This window comes from Periophthalmus magnuspinnatus, chromosome 21 (genome assembly GCF_009829125.3).
Source record: "Periophthalmus magnuspinnatus isolate fPerMag1 chromosome 21, fPerMag1.2.pri, whole genome shotgun sequence".
NCBI classification, from domain to species: Eukaryota; Metazoa; Chordata; class Actinopteri; order Gobiiformes; family Gobiidae; genus Periophthalmus; species Periophthalmus magnuspinnatus.
This window is the reverse complement of record NC_047146.1, coordinates 13,353,916-13,372,889: the sequence shown is the minus strand read 5'-3', so window position 1 is coordinate 13,372,889 and position 18,974 is coordinate 13,353,916. Positions and strand designations below refer to the sequence as shown.

At 38.6% G+C, this 18,974-nt stretch overlaps 1 protein-coding gene across 3 annotated transcripts in view; it reads right to left on the bottom strand.

Annotated features, from left to right (window-relative positions):
- pkp4 (plakophilin 4) overlaps positions 1–18,974 on the bottom strand; it is a 106,068-nt gene that overhangs the window by 69,881 nt on the left and 17,213 nt on the right. For all 3 annotated transcript variants that reach the window (XM_033987450.2, XM_033987448.2, XM_033987449.2), the window contains exon 2: positions 16,587–16,714. In XM_033987450.2, coding sequence (XP_033843341.1) covers positions 16,587–16,709 — 123 coding nt within the window. In that variant the 5' untranslated portion in view covers positions 16,710–16,714. The remainder of the gene's footprint in view (positions 1–16,586; positions 16,715–18,974) is intronic.

Sequence of the window (18,974 nt, the reverse complement as noted above, 5' to 3'; positions counted from 1 at the left end):
GGTCCCCTACTTGCTGGTCTCCATGGAGATCTCATTTCTTTGCATGGAATGTTCCACAGTATGGCATTAAAGAAATCTGCTTTGCATTTATTCAATCACAGGTGTTTTATAGCTCAAAAATATCTTCAACTACATGTATTCTTACTATGTGCGGGCGTACTTCTCCATAGATCTGACCATTGACTTGTCTCCATTGTGATAACCAAGTCTATTTCCATACAGAGGTGACGGACCACCACAAGAAAAGTTACACAGTTCACCTTTAAGACATCCAGTATCCTGCCCTTTTTTACACTGTTGCACTACAAGTTATTCTACAACTATGGAAAACCCCTGGATTATGTGCAATGTATAATTATAACAAAAGAGCATTTAGGTAATATTAAAAGCAAAGTCAGAAAGAAAATCCATCGAAACAGAAGAGATTCCCTAACACTACACAATGCCCATCATTCAATTATAACCCTATTTCAAAAGGATCCGGTTCTTATCTTGTATGAAGTAAAGGTGAGGGGGGGGCTGTGGGACTACAGAGCTGTGCCTTCACGCCTGGCCCCGCCCCCCTGTTGGCGAGCCCAGCAGAAATCCACACTCCTCCGGGTCACTCTGTACCTCGACAAACTGGCTCCCGAGCTGCTTGTCAGTTGGAAGTCATTTTCATATACTCGCATATCAAAAACTCTGACTTGTTCACTCAGAGATTTCCAAAACAGTGTTGTGCGTTTGGTTTGTTGAATGCTAGAAAACAACAACACTTTAATAACTCTGTACTCTTAGTAACATGTTTTTTTTAAAGTAGTAATTTAATCATTTTGTCTGGCTTGGTAGACTATCAACTTCCTTTGTGGCATTTTTTTTTTAAACAGAATATTTTGATTAAAATGGTACGATTTAGGCATTTTATTAGACAAAATTCATTTCAGGCTTGGGAGGAGATGACTTTTTGCGTCACGACAATCATGGGCATAATGTTATTGATTGATAAAAAGAGTAATAACAACAATAACACAATAATTACTACAACAATTGGCGACAGTTTGAAAAAGTTACCGTAAAACAAAAACTATTTAGAACACAACATCGTAGATTACTAGCGTTTTTCGACATAATCTGGTGATATAATGGGGATTATCTTTGTTCGCAATTGTCACAGTTATACAAAACCATGTACCATTGTTTACCCTTTTTATCAGAATAAATGAAATGATAAACTATTGCCTCATCACCATTTCGGACACAAAATAAATGGTCCATCAATTCGGTAACAGAATAACCCCTATCCCTTTTCACTGTAACCATAATCTTATCACGTGTGGAGCAAATTGGACTACAAATTACTAGTGTCATATCTTGTTGAAATTCAATCTACTTTTAAAGCTCTGCCGATGAACTATTTAAATCCATATAGAAGCAATCGGACAAGTTTTGCTGTCCACTCCTTTGTAATGTACATCCAGTCCTTTAGTGACGCCGCTCCTGTTCTGTCACGCCACATTTCTGTCTTTACAGGTGCCAATGGCGATTATAGCCACGCTCTCTTACCCTCACATCCGCCGGCATTCAGACGTTTGACATTTTTAGCACGCCATTTCAAGCGCTCGTTTTCATCTGCATTACTCATTACGCTACTTAAAGAGAATTTAATGTATCTATAATTGGCCTGTCATTGCCATAACAGGACCTTATATGAGCCAGTGCATTCAAAGTAGTGGGGACGAGCAGATAATTTACAGCGTTTTCAATGTTGGGCTCCTTCTCACTGTAACGATCCACTAAGTCAACTGAAGCAAGTATTTAAAAGGCGCTCAACTTGATTTTCACTGTCTTAAAAAGATGAAAAACAGAACAGTTCATTGTAAGTGGGTTGCAAAGTTATTCCTCATTTACCTTATGCGTTCAGAGCATCCTAATCATCCAAAGTGATGAGTTTATAAGTGCTTTTCACAGCTTTCAGAGACCAGAGCAGAGTCACAGTATGGAAAACTACCATACCCACCGTGCACTTGCGGACAATCAATATAATTTAATGCAGAAAGCACACAGTGGAGTCATTGACCTCAAGAGTTGCTTATACGCTATATCTGTACTGGGGCAAGACAAAGTTTGCTCAAATACATCAGATAAAGGCCCTATAACAAGACTGGAGCTTTTTTAGGGGATATACGCAGGTCATGTTGGAACAAGGGGGCAGAGACAATAGCGTGAGTGGATTTCTTGTACCAACCAGACTGCACTTTTTATTTCATTCACAATGGGGCTCCTGATTCAGATCCTGTCCCCTTGTGTCCTCAAAAGAAACAGATGACACTACGCTGGCAGTATGCACGCTCCCATGTCTTCTTTACGAGTGCTGACAATACGATGCCTACACGAAAAGAGCAAAGTGGCTGGTGGTTAATGCTGGTTCAGCACAGTGTATATCAACAGAGATAACAGTGACTTATACACTCGTAAAGACCTATATTACGCACATAATAAAAATAATACGGAATGCACTGTATAGTCTATTATACTTTAGGGAGTATATTTACTTTGCAATTTCATTCCAGGGAGGCACTTCAATACATAATTCAATATTTTTTAATGCATAACCAATGTTGTGCTGAGCAGGTCTGAATGGCATTTTGTGGGAGGTTTGGACTTACCTCAGAAAGTGTTTTTAGTCATGCTTTCAAATAGTCTGCTTGGAAGCAATGTTAAAACATAGTGGCGGTCAAAGTCTCACACAGTGAATTCATGACTTTTTGAACCAGCTATAAAACAGAATGGATACAGTACAATACCTAAGTGCAAAAACAATATTTTAAGGGAAAACAAGGAGTGAATAGCTTTCCAACAACTTCATAAAAACAAAAAAACAAAAAGACTTGATTGAAGATCTTCATTGAGTTTTTTCCCTCAAGGCTGTTTTTAAAAATACAGGTGCCAGGACATACAAAGGAATTGTTTAATCAACATCATGCATGTAATAGAATTAACTTTACATTTTTAGAAAATAATTCCCTTGATCACTCTTTGCAGCAAGTTTTGAAGCAATCTTCGAAGAGCTGTGACGTCACTTCTGCTCTTACATCCACTTGGCACTGAAAAATTATGTTGAGAGATTTGGCTTTGTTGTAAAAAAAAAATGTGTAACTGTATTTTTTTAAATTTTAACAGTGCACCCACTCAATTTCACTGAAAATGTCAAATACGCCCTTATGATTCTCAGCCTTCAAATTTCTGTTTGAATGCTGAAATCATTTATTGATGTGACTTCTTCAAAATAACAAATATAAAATAAAAAACTAAATTTGAAAAAAAAAAAAGCAAAATTAACTCGAATGATAAAAATATATATTTTATATTATTTTGTAACAGTTTGTGTATTCCCTGAACAACTTCTGAACAACAAAACATAGAACTACCTTCTTTAAACAGGAATGGGGGCCTTAAACATCATCTATCCCCCATCTATAACTCCATCCTCAGACCCAAACAAAGAACTACAGCAGGGTCTGTAAAGGTTGAATAGGGTGGTTTCAGCTAAAACCCGAGGCAGTAGCTGTTTACAGTTTCAGTGTAGTTGGCTCCTCCCTTCAGACAGATATAAGGCAGTGTCCAACAACAATCTGAAGATGATTGAACTGAAGAAACTGTCCAGTTGACAGATTTAAACTTCGTCTTTTGCAGTAGAACTAGATCATTTTACTATAATGGGGTTTTGATATGCAATGCAACTTAAAGATCCCAACATAATATTTGTGACATACTGAAGTGATGTCATTTTGGGGTTTTTTTGTTGTTTTTTTTAGATAATATTTGCTCCACCTCCCATTTCCCCAGTTTCCTCACATGAATATGAGACAATTGAAAGTCAGCACGCTACTTTACTATTCACATCAAAGTTGCTCTTCCCAGCTGTCTCTCTGCATGTTTCAAAAAGCAATTTGCAAATAAATATGGTGAAATCAGACTCCCTTGTGCCTGTTTTTTTCCCCCTGTGTGATAGTATGTTCATTCCTAGAAAAATGAACTGAAAGTGTATTCTTAAAGCAAAAGTATTGATTTGCATTGATGTGCAGACAAGGCATCTATAGCATAAATATCACATACAGGCCACACTCTGCGAGAATGTACATGATGACTCTGCAGTTTTTATCAAGGGACAGAATAATAATAAGGCATTTCAACATGGCACAGCAGATTACACGCCATGCCTTATTTAATTAAAAGCACCGATCGTATCTTCACACCACTTGTTAGCGAGGCCAAGTATGTTGAAATGTGGTTATCAGGGAAAACAAGCGTGGAATGAAACAGGCTTGTGAGGTTCTTTATAATTCACTTCCGCAGATGGCCGTTTCCTTTTAACCAAAGCCGGGAGCCTAGCAGAAATATGTTTGTTCATTAAGTGGCAATGAGGCTTGACAGCTCTGCACCTCATCGCAGTCTGGCATCTCGGTGACGCAGTGGGGCAGTGACAGCAAAGGTTAAAAGACGTGCTGCGGGAAAAAATAGACCCAAAAATTGAGTGACAAGAATTGGGTTGTCATGGTTAATTATTACAATCAAATGGGAATTGTAATTTGAATGAAGCAACAACACAATTTTGCTTTATTAGGTGCAAACCCAGTAGTTGACCTGTTTATGGGCTTCAGTTGTTATATGCAACATTTTGAGGACTCATTTCTCATTCAAAAGATATAATATTTTGTTTGAAAATGTGTATCGTTATGGCAACAATCCTAATTTTTCATCATCCATAAACCTATGAATACAAAAAATACATGAAATGCTTATGATTCTAGTGTTATTTCAGAAGTTTGAGTATTCTTCTTGTTGATGCACCATGAATTGAATCTTGCCTTTTAAAAAAATCTATTTAAAATCTTCAAAATCTTGTAGCAATATCTGGTCAGAAAAATCAATTTGCCATTTTTCCTCAAAAAAATTCTACGCTGAGAAGATTTCAATTTCATGTTCGGATTTTCCATGCCACAAAGTTGCCTTGTTTTTTTTCCATTAGAGCTTTAAGATGGAGAAGTTGGCTACAAAACCATTTCTCAAGAATTATAATAACAGGACTGAGGGGAGAAAAGTGCACAGCTGCTGCGAGATATAGGGGGAATCAGGGAGAGGAAATTGCTTCCGCGTCCACAACTGGATGAACTGATGATGTGACAAGAGGCCGAAATAGCACAGGGAGAAATTATTCACTTGCAGATAATGGGAGTACAATAGAACCAGGAGATCACGATGTTCCTGTTCAAAAACCCATATAGTCTTATGTGTAGAAATGGATATATACATGTTAAATGGCCCATATGACTATTTTCTGATCTATGTTATAATGTTTCCTCATCAAAAACATACCTGGAGTTGTGTTTTATTTCATTCACATATGTTTAAACACACAAATCCTGCATATTTAGGCTGAGTTCTTCCCTCAAAAAGAAAACACTCTGTTCCACCTTGTGATGTCACGTGGTAATACAGAAAGTGCTCCACTGTGTATTCAAACTCCGTACATCTTCGCTAGAATCATTTGGACGATTTCAGCCCTGGAATTGCTAATCTCTACTGAGCTAAAGGTAAAAGATAGCTGTTCACTTGAAAACTAACGCTCATCGGAGACATATTTGGGCACGCTATGATTCCAGAGAGGCTGTTGACGGTTAACCCACACTAAACCGTGCAACCAAGGATCAGGCCTACTTTCTCCAACTGCTGGTTAGTGCTGCCACAGTACTAAAGACTCAATACGCAATACAGACTTTGATAGGTTTTATTAATTTTTTATATATCTGTGTAATCCTTCAGTTGTCCAGGTACGTTCCATGGGCGTATACTAGTCTATGTCGTCTTGTACTTGTTCTGATACAGCTCAAGATCATTCTAAAGCTATTCAGTACAGGCTAATTTCTGTCCTATGAATACAATTATTTTTGTGTCAGTACATGCTCAAATGAGTGTCTGGTTTTGATATTAGTTTTGGTATCACTTTTTGATACTTCTGACAACCCTACTGCTGGTATGAATGATGCAAACCAAGGATTACCCCTAGTACATATGAAAATGCCACTTCAGCATCATAATAGTCTAAAATGAAAAAAAATAAAGAGATTGGAAAAAGAATAATTCGCTCAGACGCTAATACCCATTTCACTGGAAGAAAAATACCCATCAACTTAAAAGGGTGGAGGGTTCTATCCGATGTCAGGCCGGTGGATGAGTGGATTTCCTTTGGGTAATCCAGTTTCCCACATCAGCCTCATTCATAACACAACAGGCAACAGTATTCCAGCTATGTCCTGTCCAAGCCTCGCTCAAACTAATGCTTCATGACATCATAAGGTGGAAGAGAGCACTTTGAGTCTGGGAGATGTAAACAGACTAATAATGCAGTGTTACTCAAACATGTGAATGAAACAAAACAACTACAGGTGTGTTTTCAGGAGGCTTAAAGCTCATGAGTCAAATTTGTGTAATACAGAACCTTTAAAAAAAGTATTCAAGAAGCAATAACAGGGAGAAGACTGAAACATGGACTGATCAACGAATACACGAATCCCATGAATTTGACAACATAATTATGGAGGTCCAAACTACAGGTAGAACATTGGATATTTTCTTTGCAGAGGACATTCTATTGTCTAAAGTAATTACAGCCTTTGTGATCAGATAATTGCACCAACTTAAATTGCAATTTTGATTAAATTGCTATATATTGTGCAGGCCTTTTGGATCGTCTTTTGTCTTTCTCCTAACCAGGCTACCTTGCAAATGTTTTTGTTTTGTTTGTCGAATAGATTTACTGAGGCAAGCTCCCCCCAACATGCCAAAATACAGGTGGTGAGGATGAAGAGAAGGATAAGGCAGAGAAGGCTGATGGTTCTGCTACTGCGGTAATAGTAAATAGCACAGATGACAGAAACATGGGGAGCGAGCGCATGTATGAATAGTTTGGCTGACGGCAGCATAACCTTTAGAGTTATACAAGAATTACAAGGTACAAGAGGAAGCTTAAAATTTTGCTCTTCCAATCTGCCATTAATGGTGTCGCAGACGCTGCTGACGAAAACATGTGGGAGAAATTCCTTCTTGCCATTTTTGAACATGAAAAGGAAGTGGAAATTCGTCTTGATGATTTAAATTCCACGAAAGAAACTGTCATCTGAGTGCTGAGTGCTATTAATGTAGCTGTCAGCGGCATTAGCGAGCGCAGCACCCATTACTTGGCACACAACAGATTGACAACAAAGGATTCTGAGCAACAAAGGACTTAAAAAGGGAAAGTGTATGCAGATGAGGGCAGAAGCGCGTCAATATTACACTCAGCAATGAGCAAGTTTGGATGATCAAAAAGTACAATTGCATTTTCACCTACTTAAAGCATTTTTGTAAAATAATGTATTAGAATAATATTTAGCATGCCATGACATAATCTACAAACCAATTTGTAACGTATAATAAGAGACAGCCTGTGGCTCAGTGGCTCGCACTCTTGTCTGATAGCAAGAATAATCCCAATTCCAATTTCCTCCACCTAAAGCATGTACCGTATGAGCATTAGGCAAAATCCTCTAGTTAATGTAGCCATGATGACCAAGTCTAACTCAAGATCAGGAAATGGGTCCCCAGGCACTGCATACTGCTTCAGAAAGGTTTCCCAAGCAGCATTGAAGAATCAAATGCTGTGTCAAATTTCCCTACGGGGACAATAAAGTATAGATGCTTTAACCTAAAATTTATTAATGTAAAATACTGAAAATATATATAATCCAGATTTCAGATTCATTAAAGAACAGTGTTATTTCCATGAATTGTGGATAAACTACAGTCCTGGTACGTTCCAACCTCTGACTGTGGATCTGTATACATTTTTATTTGCAATTATGTAAATACTCCACAAAGATACCTCTAGTAAATAAATCACATAGTCAATCTGTTTTCCTTAGCCTAAAACAAAAAGCTGAAATGCCGCAGTAGTGCAATCACAGTCATTTCATTGACAGAGGTCTGCGAACATACAACTCCTGAGAGGGATCAATAGCCGTGTGTCAGACAAAAAGAACAGCGCTTGAGGCCATAGCGAGAAGAGTAAGCAATCTGCACACTGACAGACTGCAGGTGGCTGGCTGCACAATGAGAGCACTGACTTGTGTGATTACCTAAGAATCAGTCATTTAGAGAGCTCATCGGAGACATATTTGGGCACGCTACGATTCCAGAGAGGCTGTTGGCGGTTAACCCACACTAAACCGTGCAACCAAGGATCAGGCCTACTTTCTCCAACTACTGGTTAGTGTTGCTGCAGTACTAAAGACTCAATACGCAATACAGATTTTGAAAGGTTTTTATTAATTTTCAATATATCTGTGTAATCCTTCAGTTGTCCAGGTACGTTCCATGGGCGTATACTAGTCTATGCCGTCTTGTACTTGTTCTGATACAGCTCATTCTAAAGCTATTCAGTACAGGCTAATTTCTGTCCTATGAATACAATTATTTTTGTATCAGTACTTGCTCAAATGAGTGTCTGGCTTTTGATACTTTTGACAACTCTACTGCTGGTATGAATGATGCACACCAAGGATTACCCCTAGTACATACGAAAATGTCACTTCAGCATCATACTAATCTAAAATGAAAAAAAAAGGAGATTGGAAAAAAATGAGCCAATGCTAATACCTGTCTCACTGGAAGAAAAGAAACACCCATCAACTTAAATGGGTAGGGGGTCTTGGTTCTATCCCATGCCAGGTCGGTGGATGAGTGGATTTCCTTTGGGCAATCCAGTTTCCCACATCAGCCTCATTCATAACACAACAGGCAACAGTATTCCAGCTATGTCCTGTCCAAGCCTCGCTCAAAATTTGGAGGTAGGTCCCCAGGTGCTGCACTGCGTCTACACACCGTATTTGTGTCTCTGGGCGACACACTTCACTTGTGATGTCCACACAGGTTGCAGATCAAACTGGGTGGTGACAGGAAGGCGAGTAATTACTGTTAAGCATGCAACGTTACAACAATAGCAACCTTTTATCTTTACTCAAAACTGTAGTATTATACATTTCCGCTTTTATCTGTCCAACAATTCTCAACATACGCAACTTGCTAAACTTGTGTAGCTATTCCAAGGGCACTCTAGCCTTTTGTGCAGTGGCTGTATTTTCCAGAGCGCTCTCCTCCCCTGCAGTGGTCCGGCCCCATCGGGTGTGCAGTTGACAGTAGCGATGATTGTAGCTGTAATGGTGATGAAGCAGACAGTGACGTTGATGTTTCCAAACAGCATGGGTGGGGAGGGGGGTAGTCCCGGGGTTCAAAGAGATAGCATTGTGCCAGCCTTGACACCGCAGTCCTTTGGCACACACAGGGGCCGATTATCTCCTCTTTCTCCTGTTTTTTCTCCTCCACTGACAGGCCTTTACAGCACCACTCACAGGTGACTGGCTCTCTATGCCACCTTTTCCCATTACGCTTCTGCGCTTTTGGTTTGCTCAGCGCCCTGTGAAGTGTGATTTTACAGTTTGAGATGAAAAATACAGTATTTGGTAAACATTTCTGCAATATTTATACATGTCAGAAGGATATAATTGACAAATCTGATGCCACTTGACAAAATACGCCGCAAGATTTACTTTGTTGCTGCTAACTGTTTTTTATATTCATTTGAAGACTTCATTTGCAAAAACAGCTAAGTGCCGTTTTAAAAAGTCATCATTGCGTGCAGCTTAATCTTTGTATAAAAATGTTCAAAAGCCAAATGTATTTTACTGTAATCATCCCTTAATAAAAATATACTTGGCATTTTTCATTGCTAATATCTGAAAAAGATAGTAACATAAAGAAAAGTCGTCTTGAGTTTGGTTGCAAAAAAATAAAACCAAAAAATATTCTAAAAAAAAAATTAAAACCAAAACAATTCTAAATTAATACGTTTTTATCAAACCTACTTCAAAAAGGAGAAAAAAAAAGATCAGAAGGAAGATCTATGTGTCATTGCAACACATGTACTTTCTGAGTAACTGTTGCAAAATAATTGTGCAATAAATGGTGCAATTTGTCCAAATCTGCTATCTCATGTTCGTCTCACTCCCCTCTGAACATTCCATCTCTCTCCTTCACCTGGTTCCTTGGGCTCACTTGAATCTGCCTCATACTTGCCCAGCTCCCCCGTGGGGTAATTGCTTAGAGCCAGAAGTCCATTTTTATGTCTCTAATCGAGGCCAGAATGCGTACGGCTTTAGATTTCACCTTGCCCATGTGACACAGGCAGCAGCAGCAGCAGCAGCACTGGGAGAGGGGGGCTGATAAGGCTCAGAGGAGAGGAGAAAATCACTAGTCGATTGTAATTAGAGGCCTTATTTCGCCCAAGGAGTAGGCACGAACATCCGAGGAGAGAATTTCAACCTTGCCTTTAAGCTTCATGCACCAGAGAGGATTGATACAGGCACTAGTACTACTATAAGCTTCTATTACATTTACATGACAGAGCAAGGGTAAGCGATATTGACAAAAAAGTCTCAAGTATCAAACAGTTACTTTGAAAGACAATGTTATTTTTTATAATTTTTGATATTTTTATTGGAGGACAAGTTTTGTTCTTAAGCTATTTTGAGTCCAGAATTATTCAAATCCAACCACAGAAGTGACATTTATATCCCAATAAAAACATGCTGGCTGGTGCAATCCATTTATCTTGTCCAAGACCCAAATTGTATTCAAGGGGCTGATATTTGGCCTTTTTAGAGTATCGATTATCGACCTTAAATCTCCAGTACAGGTCGATATTTTGATTTGGTCAATCTGCTGCCTAAAAATACACATACACAGAGCTTTATTTTAAGACTTAATTCATTTAATAAGAAGAAATAGCTGCACAAATATAACTACACAGCCTTCTTATAGGTTTGTAGTAAAAAAAAAAAAAGGGCTCAGGGGGAGTTGTAGTAAATTTATATTACATAATTTGGGGGAACAAATCCAAATCAGCCCAGCATATCGGCCCAAAAATATCGGCAGAGCTTATCAGCCATCAGTTGTTCTGGGTTCTAAACAATCAGTATCGACATCGACCATGAAAAAACAAAAACTCATATTGGTCAATCTCTAATACAAACTAGTACAAAACTCAATACTAGATGCATTAATATGATATTCTGATCAAGACCATTCTATCCATTCCAGAAAGGTCCACTTTTGTCCCGTTTATGTCCTGTTTATGAAACTAATTTCCCAGTACTGTCGCTAGTCCAATATCTGAAATCTGTGTCTCAATATGTTTCACAACTCTACACTTTAACCTCACACCAAATGGCTGGGTCACAAATGTCTATGGCATCATTAAAACAAGATGGTGAAGTATTTGGAGTGGCTAATAATCCAGCCAGCTCATCAAGCTTTAAAGAGGGGACTTGGATTGTGGTACTCAAACCAAGGTCAGCCCGAAGCCATGCAAAAGGCACAAAGTCTGTTTGAAAATACTCCAGTCAGAGGAGCAGCGGGTAGGATTTTTCTTGTGTAATGGACTCTTCAACAAGAATATTCCTCTGTGGTGTTTTGGGAAGGAGGCAGAGTATTGAGAGGCAATGGAGCGGTACGTGAGAGGAGGCTTGTTTGCTGGTCTCTGTGGTACAAATAGGCATGTCCAGGCACAGCTAATGACAGTATTACACAGTGGGAGAAGCCTGGCGATGGAGGGAAAGGCAGAAAAGATGGGAAAACACCAAATACTGTTACCAAGGGCAGTGACCAAGTAAGTGTCCATGTACTCAAAATAGCATAAACAAACATGATGTGTAATAGTTTCTTCTAATTATAGCCTTAAAATAAAACGCTGCACAAGAAGTACATCACTGCGCACTTGACTGTTCACTTTTCATACAAGTGTTGCAACAATAATTTATAGAGTTGGTTAATTTTTGCCAGATTTAAGCCGGATGCCCTTCAAGACAACCAGCCAGCCACACTTTTTTATCACCTAGACACGGATTAAGACATATCCCTGTTACACCCTCGTCTATTCCTTTTGTGAGTCAGTACTGGGTATGTTACAACACATCACTGGATACTTGGATATTACTTTGGGCATTACAACACTATCCTTATTCATTTTTTTGTAACATAAATGTAGATTTGTTGTAAAACTTCAATTTTTGACATTACACACTGACATTTTGACAACTGGTTCTCCTAAACATCCCAACTTTTACATGCACTTGAGTCTTCTAGTCCACCTTAAACTATTCTATTAAAACTGCATGATCAAGTTTAAATGTTTAACTCTTCTAGTACAAGTTTATTATTATTGTAACTGCAAAATGTGCTGACTTAAAGAACTTTCATTGTGTTGTGGTTGCATTATATTCTATTGTAAACTGAGTGGGAGAATCCCCCTCGACTAAAGCCAATAATAACAAACTCTAGCTTTCTTCTTTTGAAAAACTGGCAACAGGCCCAGCCTACATGACAGAGAATTAAATGGCCATAAATTCAAAATAAAATGTCAAGTATGCCTTAAGGCTATATTACCCAGTCAATATTCAAATAAATACACTCATTCAGACTTACAACGCATGTCACTCAACTTAGAGGCACAAGACTTAAAGGGCAACTAAAAACCATGTTATGAAACTAGTATTTGGACTAGAATCTTTTGTATCGATTCTTTTCAAAGAGCTGTTAAAAATGTGTTCTCCTTTTTATGTATATATATATATATATATATATATATGACAGAAACTAATGTGATAACTTATTTTACCTACAAACTCATCCAAAAGAGAAATAACCAAGGCCAAGACGCGTTGATTAAAGTGTTCAAAGTGAAAGCGAAAGTCTACTCTTTGAAATTATACACAATCGAAATAAAACGTTGCACAAAAAACAGACGATTATTATGATTTGTGCTTAATTTTGTCTTGGTTCAACATAAATCAATGTAAAATAATTAGGTTCTTTTATAAAATGAGATCCGGTTCGAGCCGCATCACTACTTAAAACCGCGAAACTTCAATAACATTTAACATAACAGAAAAAATAGGTCTCATAAGCCACCCCTTTGGTTAAATGGGGAAAAAGTGAACAATGACAAAGATGGATAATCTCAACTGTTAATTATGCATTAGGCTTTGGGGACATCACTGCTAAAAATAGTCAAAGGAAGTCATAGATTAATATATTAGATGGTTCCTAAATGGCGGGTGAGGAACCAAAAATGGTCTTGGTAAATTGCTGTCTGGCTATGTTGAAAATAAACCTTCCCAAGTGGTAAACACACACCTAAAACCCTATTGTATCATCAAAGATTGCTTTTGCCTTCAAGGACAGGAAGAAAAGCACACAAAGCTTGACAATATGCTTTGATAGTAGGTGTATGTATGCGTCCTTGTATGGGCAAAGCCAGAGCAGCTATAACATATACAATGACAAAGTGTTCAACAAGCAATGTGACAAGATGATGGAACCCATAAGAACCATGCAAAAAGTAAATGAAAACACAAACTTACCAGTAGTCCCACTCATGTTATACCTCTACTCCATAGCCAACTTCCATGCTCCTAACAAGGCAGGATTCTTTGCAAACAATCGCAGGAAAAGCTCAAGGAAAGTTGTAGTCGTAGCTCTCGTTCCTCATATTTCTACTATTTAAAGCCGCAGTCTGCTCGAATCCGCATAAAAGGTGTGATCAGTTTTCACTCCCAGCCCCTCCGAGGCACGGCTCCAGTCTGTCAGTGCGAGAAGGGGAAAGCAGTGGCGGATGACTGGCTCTTCCTGTTCTCCTGCCTGGATATGTGCGCCGACCGGACGAGCCACTAGGAAAGGAAGTGACATCGCCAGGTGCTCCCCTCCTTCCTTCTAGGCTTCCTTCCACATGTAAACAATAGCCACTTTCCTGTCAAAGACTCGAGTAGAGCTATTGAATAAGTAAAAGTAATGGTTGTTTTAGTTTTGGTTCAAAATTAGTGGTGCAGATTTTATGATGAAGAATGTTGTTGTGAATGTCATGTTTGAAATTAATTGCACGCTTTTTCTTATCAGATCAATGATGAAACTTGCAAGCCTATACTTGTTAAAGCCTCAAACATAATACACTTACATAGTATCCAACTGAGCTACAGGCAAATGTGTACTTGGAAGTTTGAACAACTGACAGGAAGGGGAAATCAAGGATATTTACCATCATAAAAGTGTGTCTGATGAATCATAAAAAGGAGTATAGTTTGAGTAGTTTTGGCAACAATAGCAATGCATTAAAAAGATGGACTTAAATCGAAGGTTTATGCAGTGTGTGGGTGTCTAAGTCTAAGCTAGCTGTCACATCTGAACATAAAGGTTTCATTTTATCATTGTTGTGTTGTTATGAAGTTACTTCAAGGACATAACATAGAGATGGTATCTGAGAGTACACAAAGAAGAGCAGATCAATCTTTACTTGTGTATCCACAATGTTTTAACAAAAAACATGATCAGTTCAGTGTAAGCTACTTCTGCACAGACGTTCTGGACTGGGGTCACACGGATGTCATTTTCTGTACCAATGAGTATTATGAAGATAACACCTTAACTTCCATTTATTCTTTCAGGTAAAGTTCTCCCTGAAGGGGCTTTCACAAACTTCTACCAAACTTTTTGCAGTAGTGATTCGTCTCTATGACAAATGGCTTACATGGCAACAATTCTTACTGGAAACTATGGGCTTTTTGTTGTGCTTAAGAGATTCATTTACACAAGAAAGAACTGTTGGAAAGGCCTCCAGAACTGCCACTGGGCTGTCAACCAATAAAATCCAAACAACTACTTTCCTTGGCAATTATAAACACAGAACATAAATTGTAGATTGTTTTTCAGGTTTTTAGTAGCGTGTTAAATAGCCTCTTCATATATTTTATTTATTAGTTTATTTAAAAAGGACAGAAGAGAGAGCATTGTTACATGTTATGGCTTTTGTACATGTATTATCTAAATTGAGATTTTTAAAAATAATCACAAGTAAGTACAGCAATGGGCAGAGATAGGGGGTAAGTGACCACAAACATGCATGAATTAATCGAAATATAACTTTGAGCAAGGTAATGATGAGGGAACATTGCTATAATATGGTTAAAAGCTCAACTCAATTTTACATAATGCATCCCCTTTAAAACATTTTGTCTATTTTGTTTGTCATCACAAGATTATGTTGTGTTGTGCTACTATCATTTCCTGAAGCCAACTAGAAATAAATACATATCTATTTCATTAGCACCATAAGTGACCCAATAGTCCTAGCAGAGTCATTTACAAGTGGCAATAAACCATTTACACCCATCAAATGAACCCTCATTTAGCACCGGAAATATCAGTCAGACATCAGCCCAGGGGCATTGCACAGACAGACATGAGTGAGGCCAGAGGGAACTGTGTATGACTGAATGGGCAGAGGATAAAGCAAAGAGACAGGCCTGGGTGGACTGAGTCAGAGGGCATGTCCTACCACAGCCTCTCCACATACACAGCTCAATATTAGCTCTCTCTCTCCACTCCACTGCGGCCACCAGCAACCAAGTCCAATCCGTTCTTTCCACAAGGAAGTCTGCCATTGTGGAGGTTTTCCCATCTCCACTTCATCTTCTCTCACACTCAATACTTGTCTTTTTATTTCTTTCCACACCAATAACTATACTAAGTGATTATGGCAACAACAGAAAAGAAAAACAAATAATGCATGTTTATTAGTCTGCGTAATCGGAAATCCTCAAACTGATGTTGTCTTGTTAGCTACACTACTTCTTTTTATCTTCCGACAGTTTCAGTTGGATCTTTAAACAATTGGGTGGAGATTGAAATGTTGTTCAACGCATACGACAAAGCAGTGGACAAAATCTAATCCGCAGAAAAGTAAACAAACTACTTGAGTAAGAACTACTGCTCAATGCCGAGTCCTAGGCCTGTCACCACAATTACTACTCCATTTTCCGTTCATTGTTTTTGGGGCTGAATATTCATTGTCTGTATATTTGCACCAAATTAAAAGTGAGGTACTTTTTCTTTGTTTTGTAATATTTGAGCTGCAGAAGGTAGATTTATATTTGTCTTTACAATATTATTCAAATGGTTTACTATCCTGCGAATTTTAGCAAATCGTAATATGTTCTGTAGACAAACATCACACTCTCACTTTTTTTGTGTGTGTGACAGGCCTAACTGGTACAAGTTACTGGTACAAAGAACTGGTTTAGTTGTGGTGTGACACTCACATGAGAACCGGAGGCTGTGCTGTGCTGTTGCGGTCACCACCTTTGAAGCTGCACGTGTGAGACCACGTGTTCATGTGACAACTATTTATTTATTAAGGGAAAGAGCGCGTGGTTCGCTTCGGCGTCCGTCAAAAATAGAATCCAAACGGATCCGGAGCACTATGACATCTCCATTGCCACCACTGCATTGCACAGCGTGTCGTCAGAGCTGCTTGCGGCCCACTATGGAGCTCCACTATGTTCAGTCTAAGCCTGGGGTCATCAATTCAGTCTTCCACCATCAAATTTGAAATCAAGTTCGACCACACCAAATGCCATGGCTTTACCATTCAAGGACATATAGTACATGGGGCGTGTCTGTACCTGTTCTTTGACGGAGGCCAGGATGTTGTTGGCTGTGATGTCCTTCTCCATGCTGCGGCCCGTGGGTCTGATCTTCAGCAGAGGGCCCTCCTCTGTGCCAGGGCTCTGCTCAGGAGCGGGCATTCCTCCTGTCACCAACACACACAAAAAAAAGCATTCATCAGAAACATCACCCAAGGTCAAGCTCAGACGTCACACTGTCCTGGATAATGATATGGTCATTCACAATAACACATTCAGAATATTCATAACAGAGATGGGAGATAGATTTTTTTAAATGGATATTACAATTGTAGTTGTTGCAAAATTTGAATATTGGCTGAAAAACAAGCTAATTATAAGAACAGAAACTAGGCCTGTTGATTTTTTTTTTTTTAAGGATACAGCTTGTTCAAGTTTTTCAAAATACTTGAAACTCATCCAAGAAAATTTACAAGCATTTATGAGCATATTATTGATGGGCAGAAAAAATATAGTCTGAGTATAGTGATCAAGGTAATGCAAAACATATCTTCAAAGAATCAGACCATCAAAACAAAATACAGACTTTTAAATCAAACCAAAAATGTTAAATCTCAACAATGAAGAGGTGCAAATGTTTACAAAAATATGCTATCAATGATTAATATTATGTATAACACTTGAAGTATATAAATAAATCCATCTCGGTCTTGAAATTTTAAAGTTTGATGTACTGAAAAGTGCAATGACTGTAAAGAATAAAAATAGTTTGTGCACTCTATGAATGAACACCGGTTGTTACATCTTTAAGAACTGTCCGTAGAAAGCAGACCTACATTCTGAAAACGACTCGTACTGTACAGGGATAAATATAGTAAAACATTTTGGATATTTGGTTCAGGCTCCATTGAGAGCTCCAAGTCTGCCGCTCCGTTAAACACAACCCTAATTTGTTCACACATACCAGTGTCTGTGGGCGCACGTGAACACACATGTCTTCATATCAACACTGCTAAGGCAACACGCCGCCGAGACAAGCAGACGAGTGATCCTTAAAAAAAATAAATAAATTTAAAAAAATTAAATTAAAAAAGAAGAAAAAAAACTACATGTGGCCACTTGCTAGCACCGGCTACAAGCAAACCCACCCACACACGCCATATGCCTCAAAGAGAAAAGCTCCTCGGCTGTGACAGTGCAAACCAATGCCATATGGCCCTAAGACAACACACCAGCACAACCATGATTTAATGCAGTGACATAAAGTACACACAAACAGCATGAGTTGGATTGCAAAACCAAAGCTTTCAGACCGGCTGTAGTGGAATTAACAAGACAAGCGCTGGCGAGGAAATAGGAACAGTAAATAGCACCGATAGTTGTTAGAGTTGTCTCCTTCTCCGGTATTAGAATGTGAAATAGTCATGGCCTCATTATATCTGTTGACAGAAACGGACCCTGTACCTGGCTGGATGGTGAGTCAAGACTGTTAGCAGCAGTGATGGCTAATAACACAGAGGAGAGCTTTGTGACTACACGGATTTTTTTACAATGACGTTTACAACCTGCCCAGTCTACCATTGCTGTCAGTTCCAAGCTAGAAATCAAAACACATTCTAGCTGTTGTTTTGGCTATGGACATCGTGGAATTTTTACAAGGCCTGACAGACCAGGCAAACTCTGGTGTAGTTGGCAAAATAGCGCTCTGGGAAGAAAGGAGAAAGTCAAATTAATCTGACAATGAAGAATGCTGGCCAAGGTTTGCAGCTATAGTCAAGGAGTTTCTAAAACAGGGCATCCCTAGTGGTGTTGTCAAAAGTATCGAAAATTTTATTGATAGTGAGACTAGTATGGAAACTAAATACTGATTTGAGCAGGTATTGATACTGAAAAAGTCACATTCATAGGACAGAAATGAACCGTTCCTGAATAGCTTTGGTATGATCTTGAGCGGCATCAAATGTATAGACCACATAGACTAGTATACGCCCATGGAGCACTAACACCACATGGAACTATAAAAGAAAGTACTATTATTAAATGTTGAAAATCACATTCTGCAGTCTAAAGAAAGTTTACTCCTCAATATCGAAGTCGAGTTTGAAATTTTAGTATCGTGACAACTCTAATCCCTAGTAGCCCAAGCAGAGACCAAAACTTTTGTGCACAATTATCCTTTCCATTAAAATATTGTAAATCAACAAGTGTTTGATTGTGTAGGCGAATCATCACGCACATCCCTACAGATAATCTCCAGAACAATAACGTCACCTACCAATCAATTATACACTCGGAAAAACTAAACAAACTACATGAACGCAGTACTGTAACCACATCGGGAACTATTCATTCATAAAATAAAACAATAGTAGTAAATGACAAGTATGAATATCACTGAATAGAATGCGAATTGTTTGCGTCTTCAAC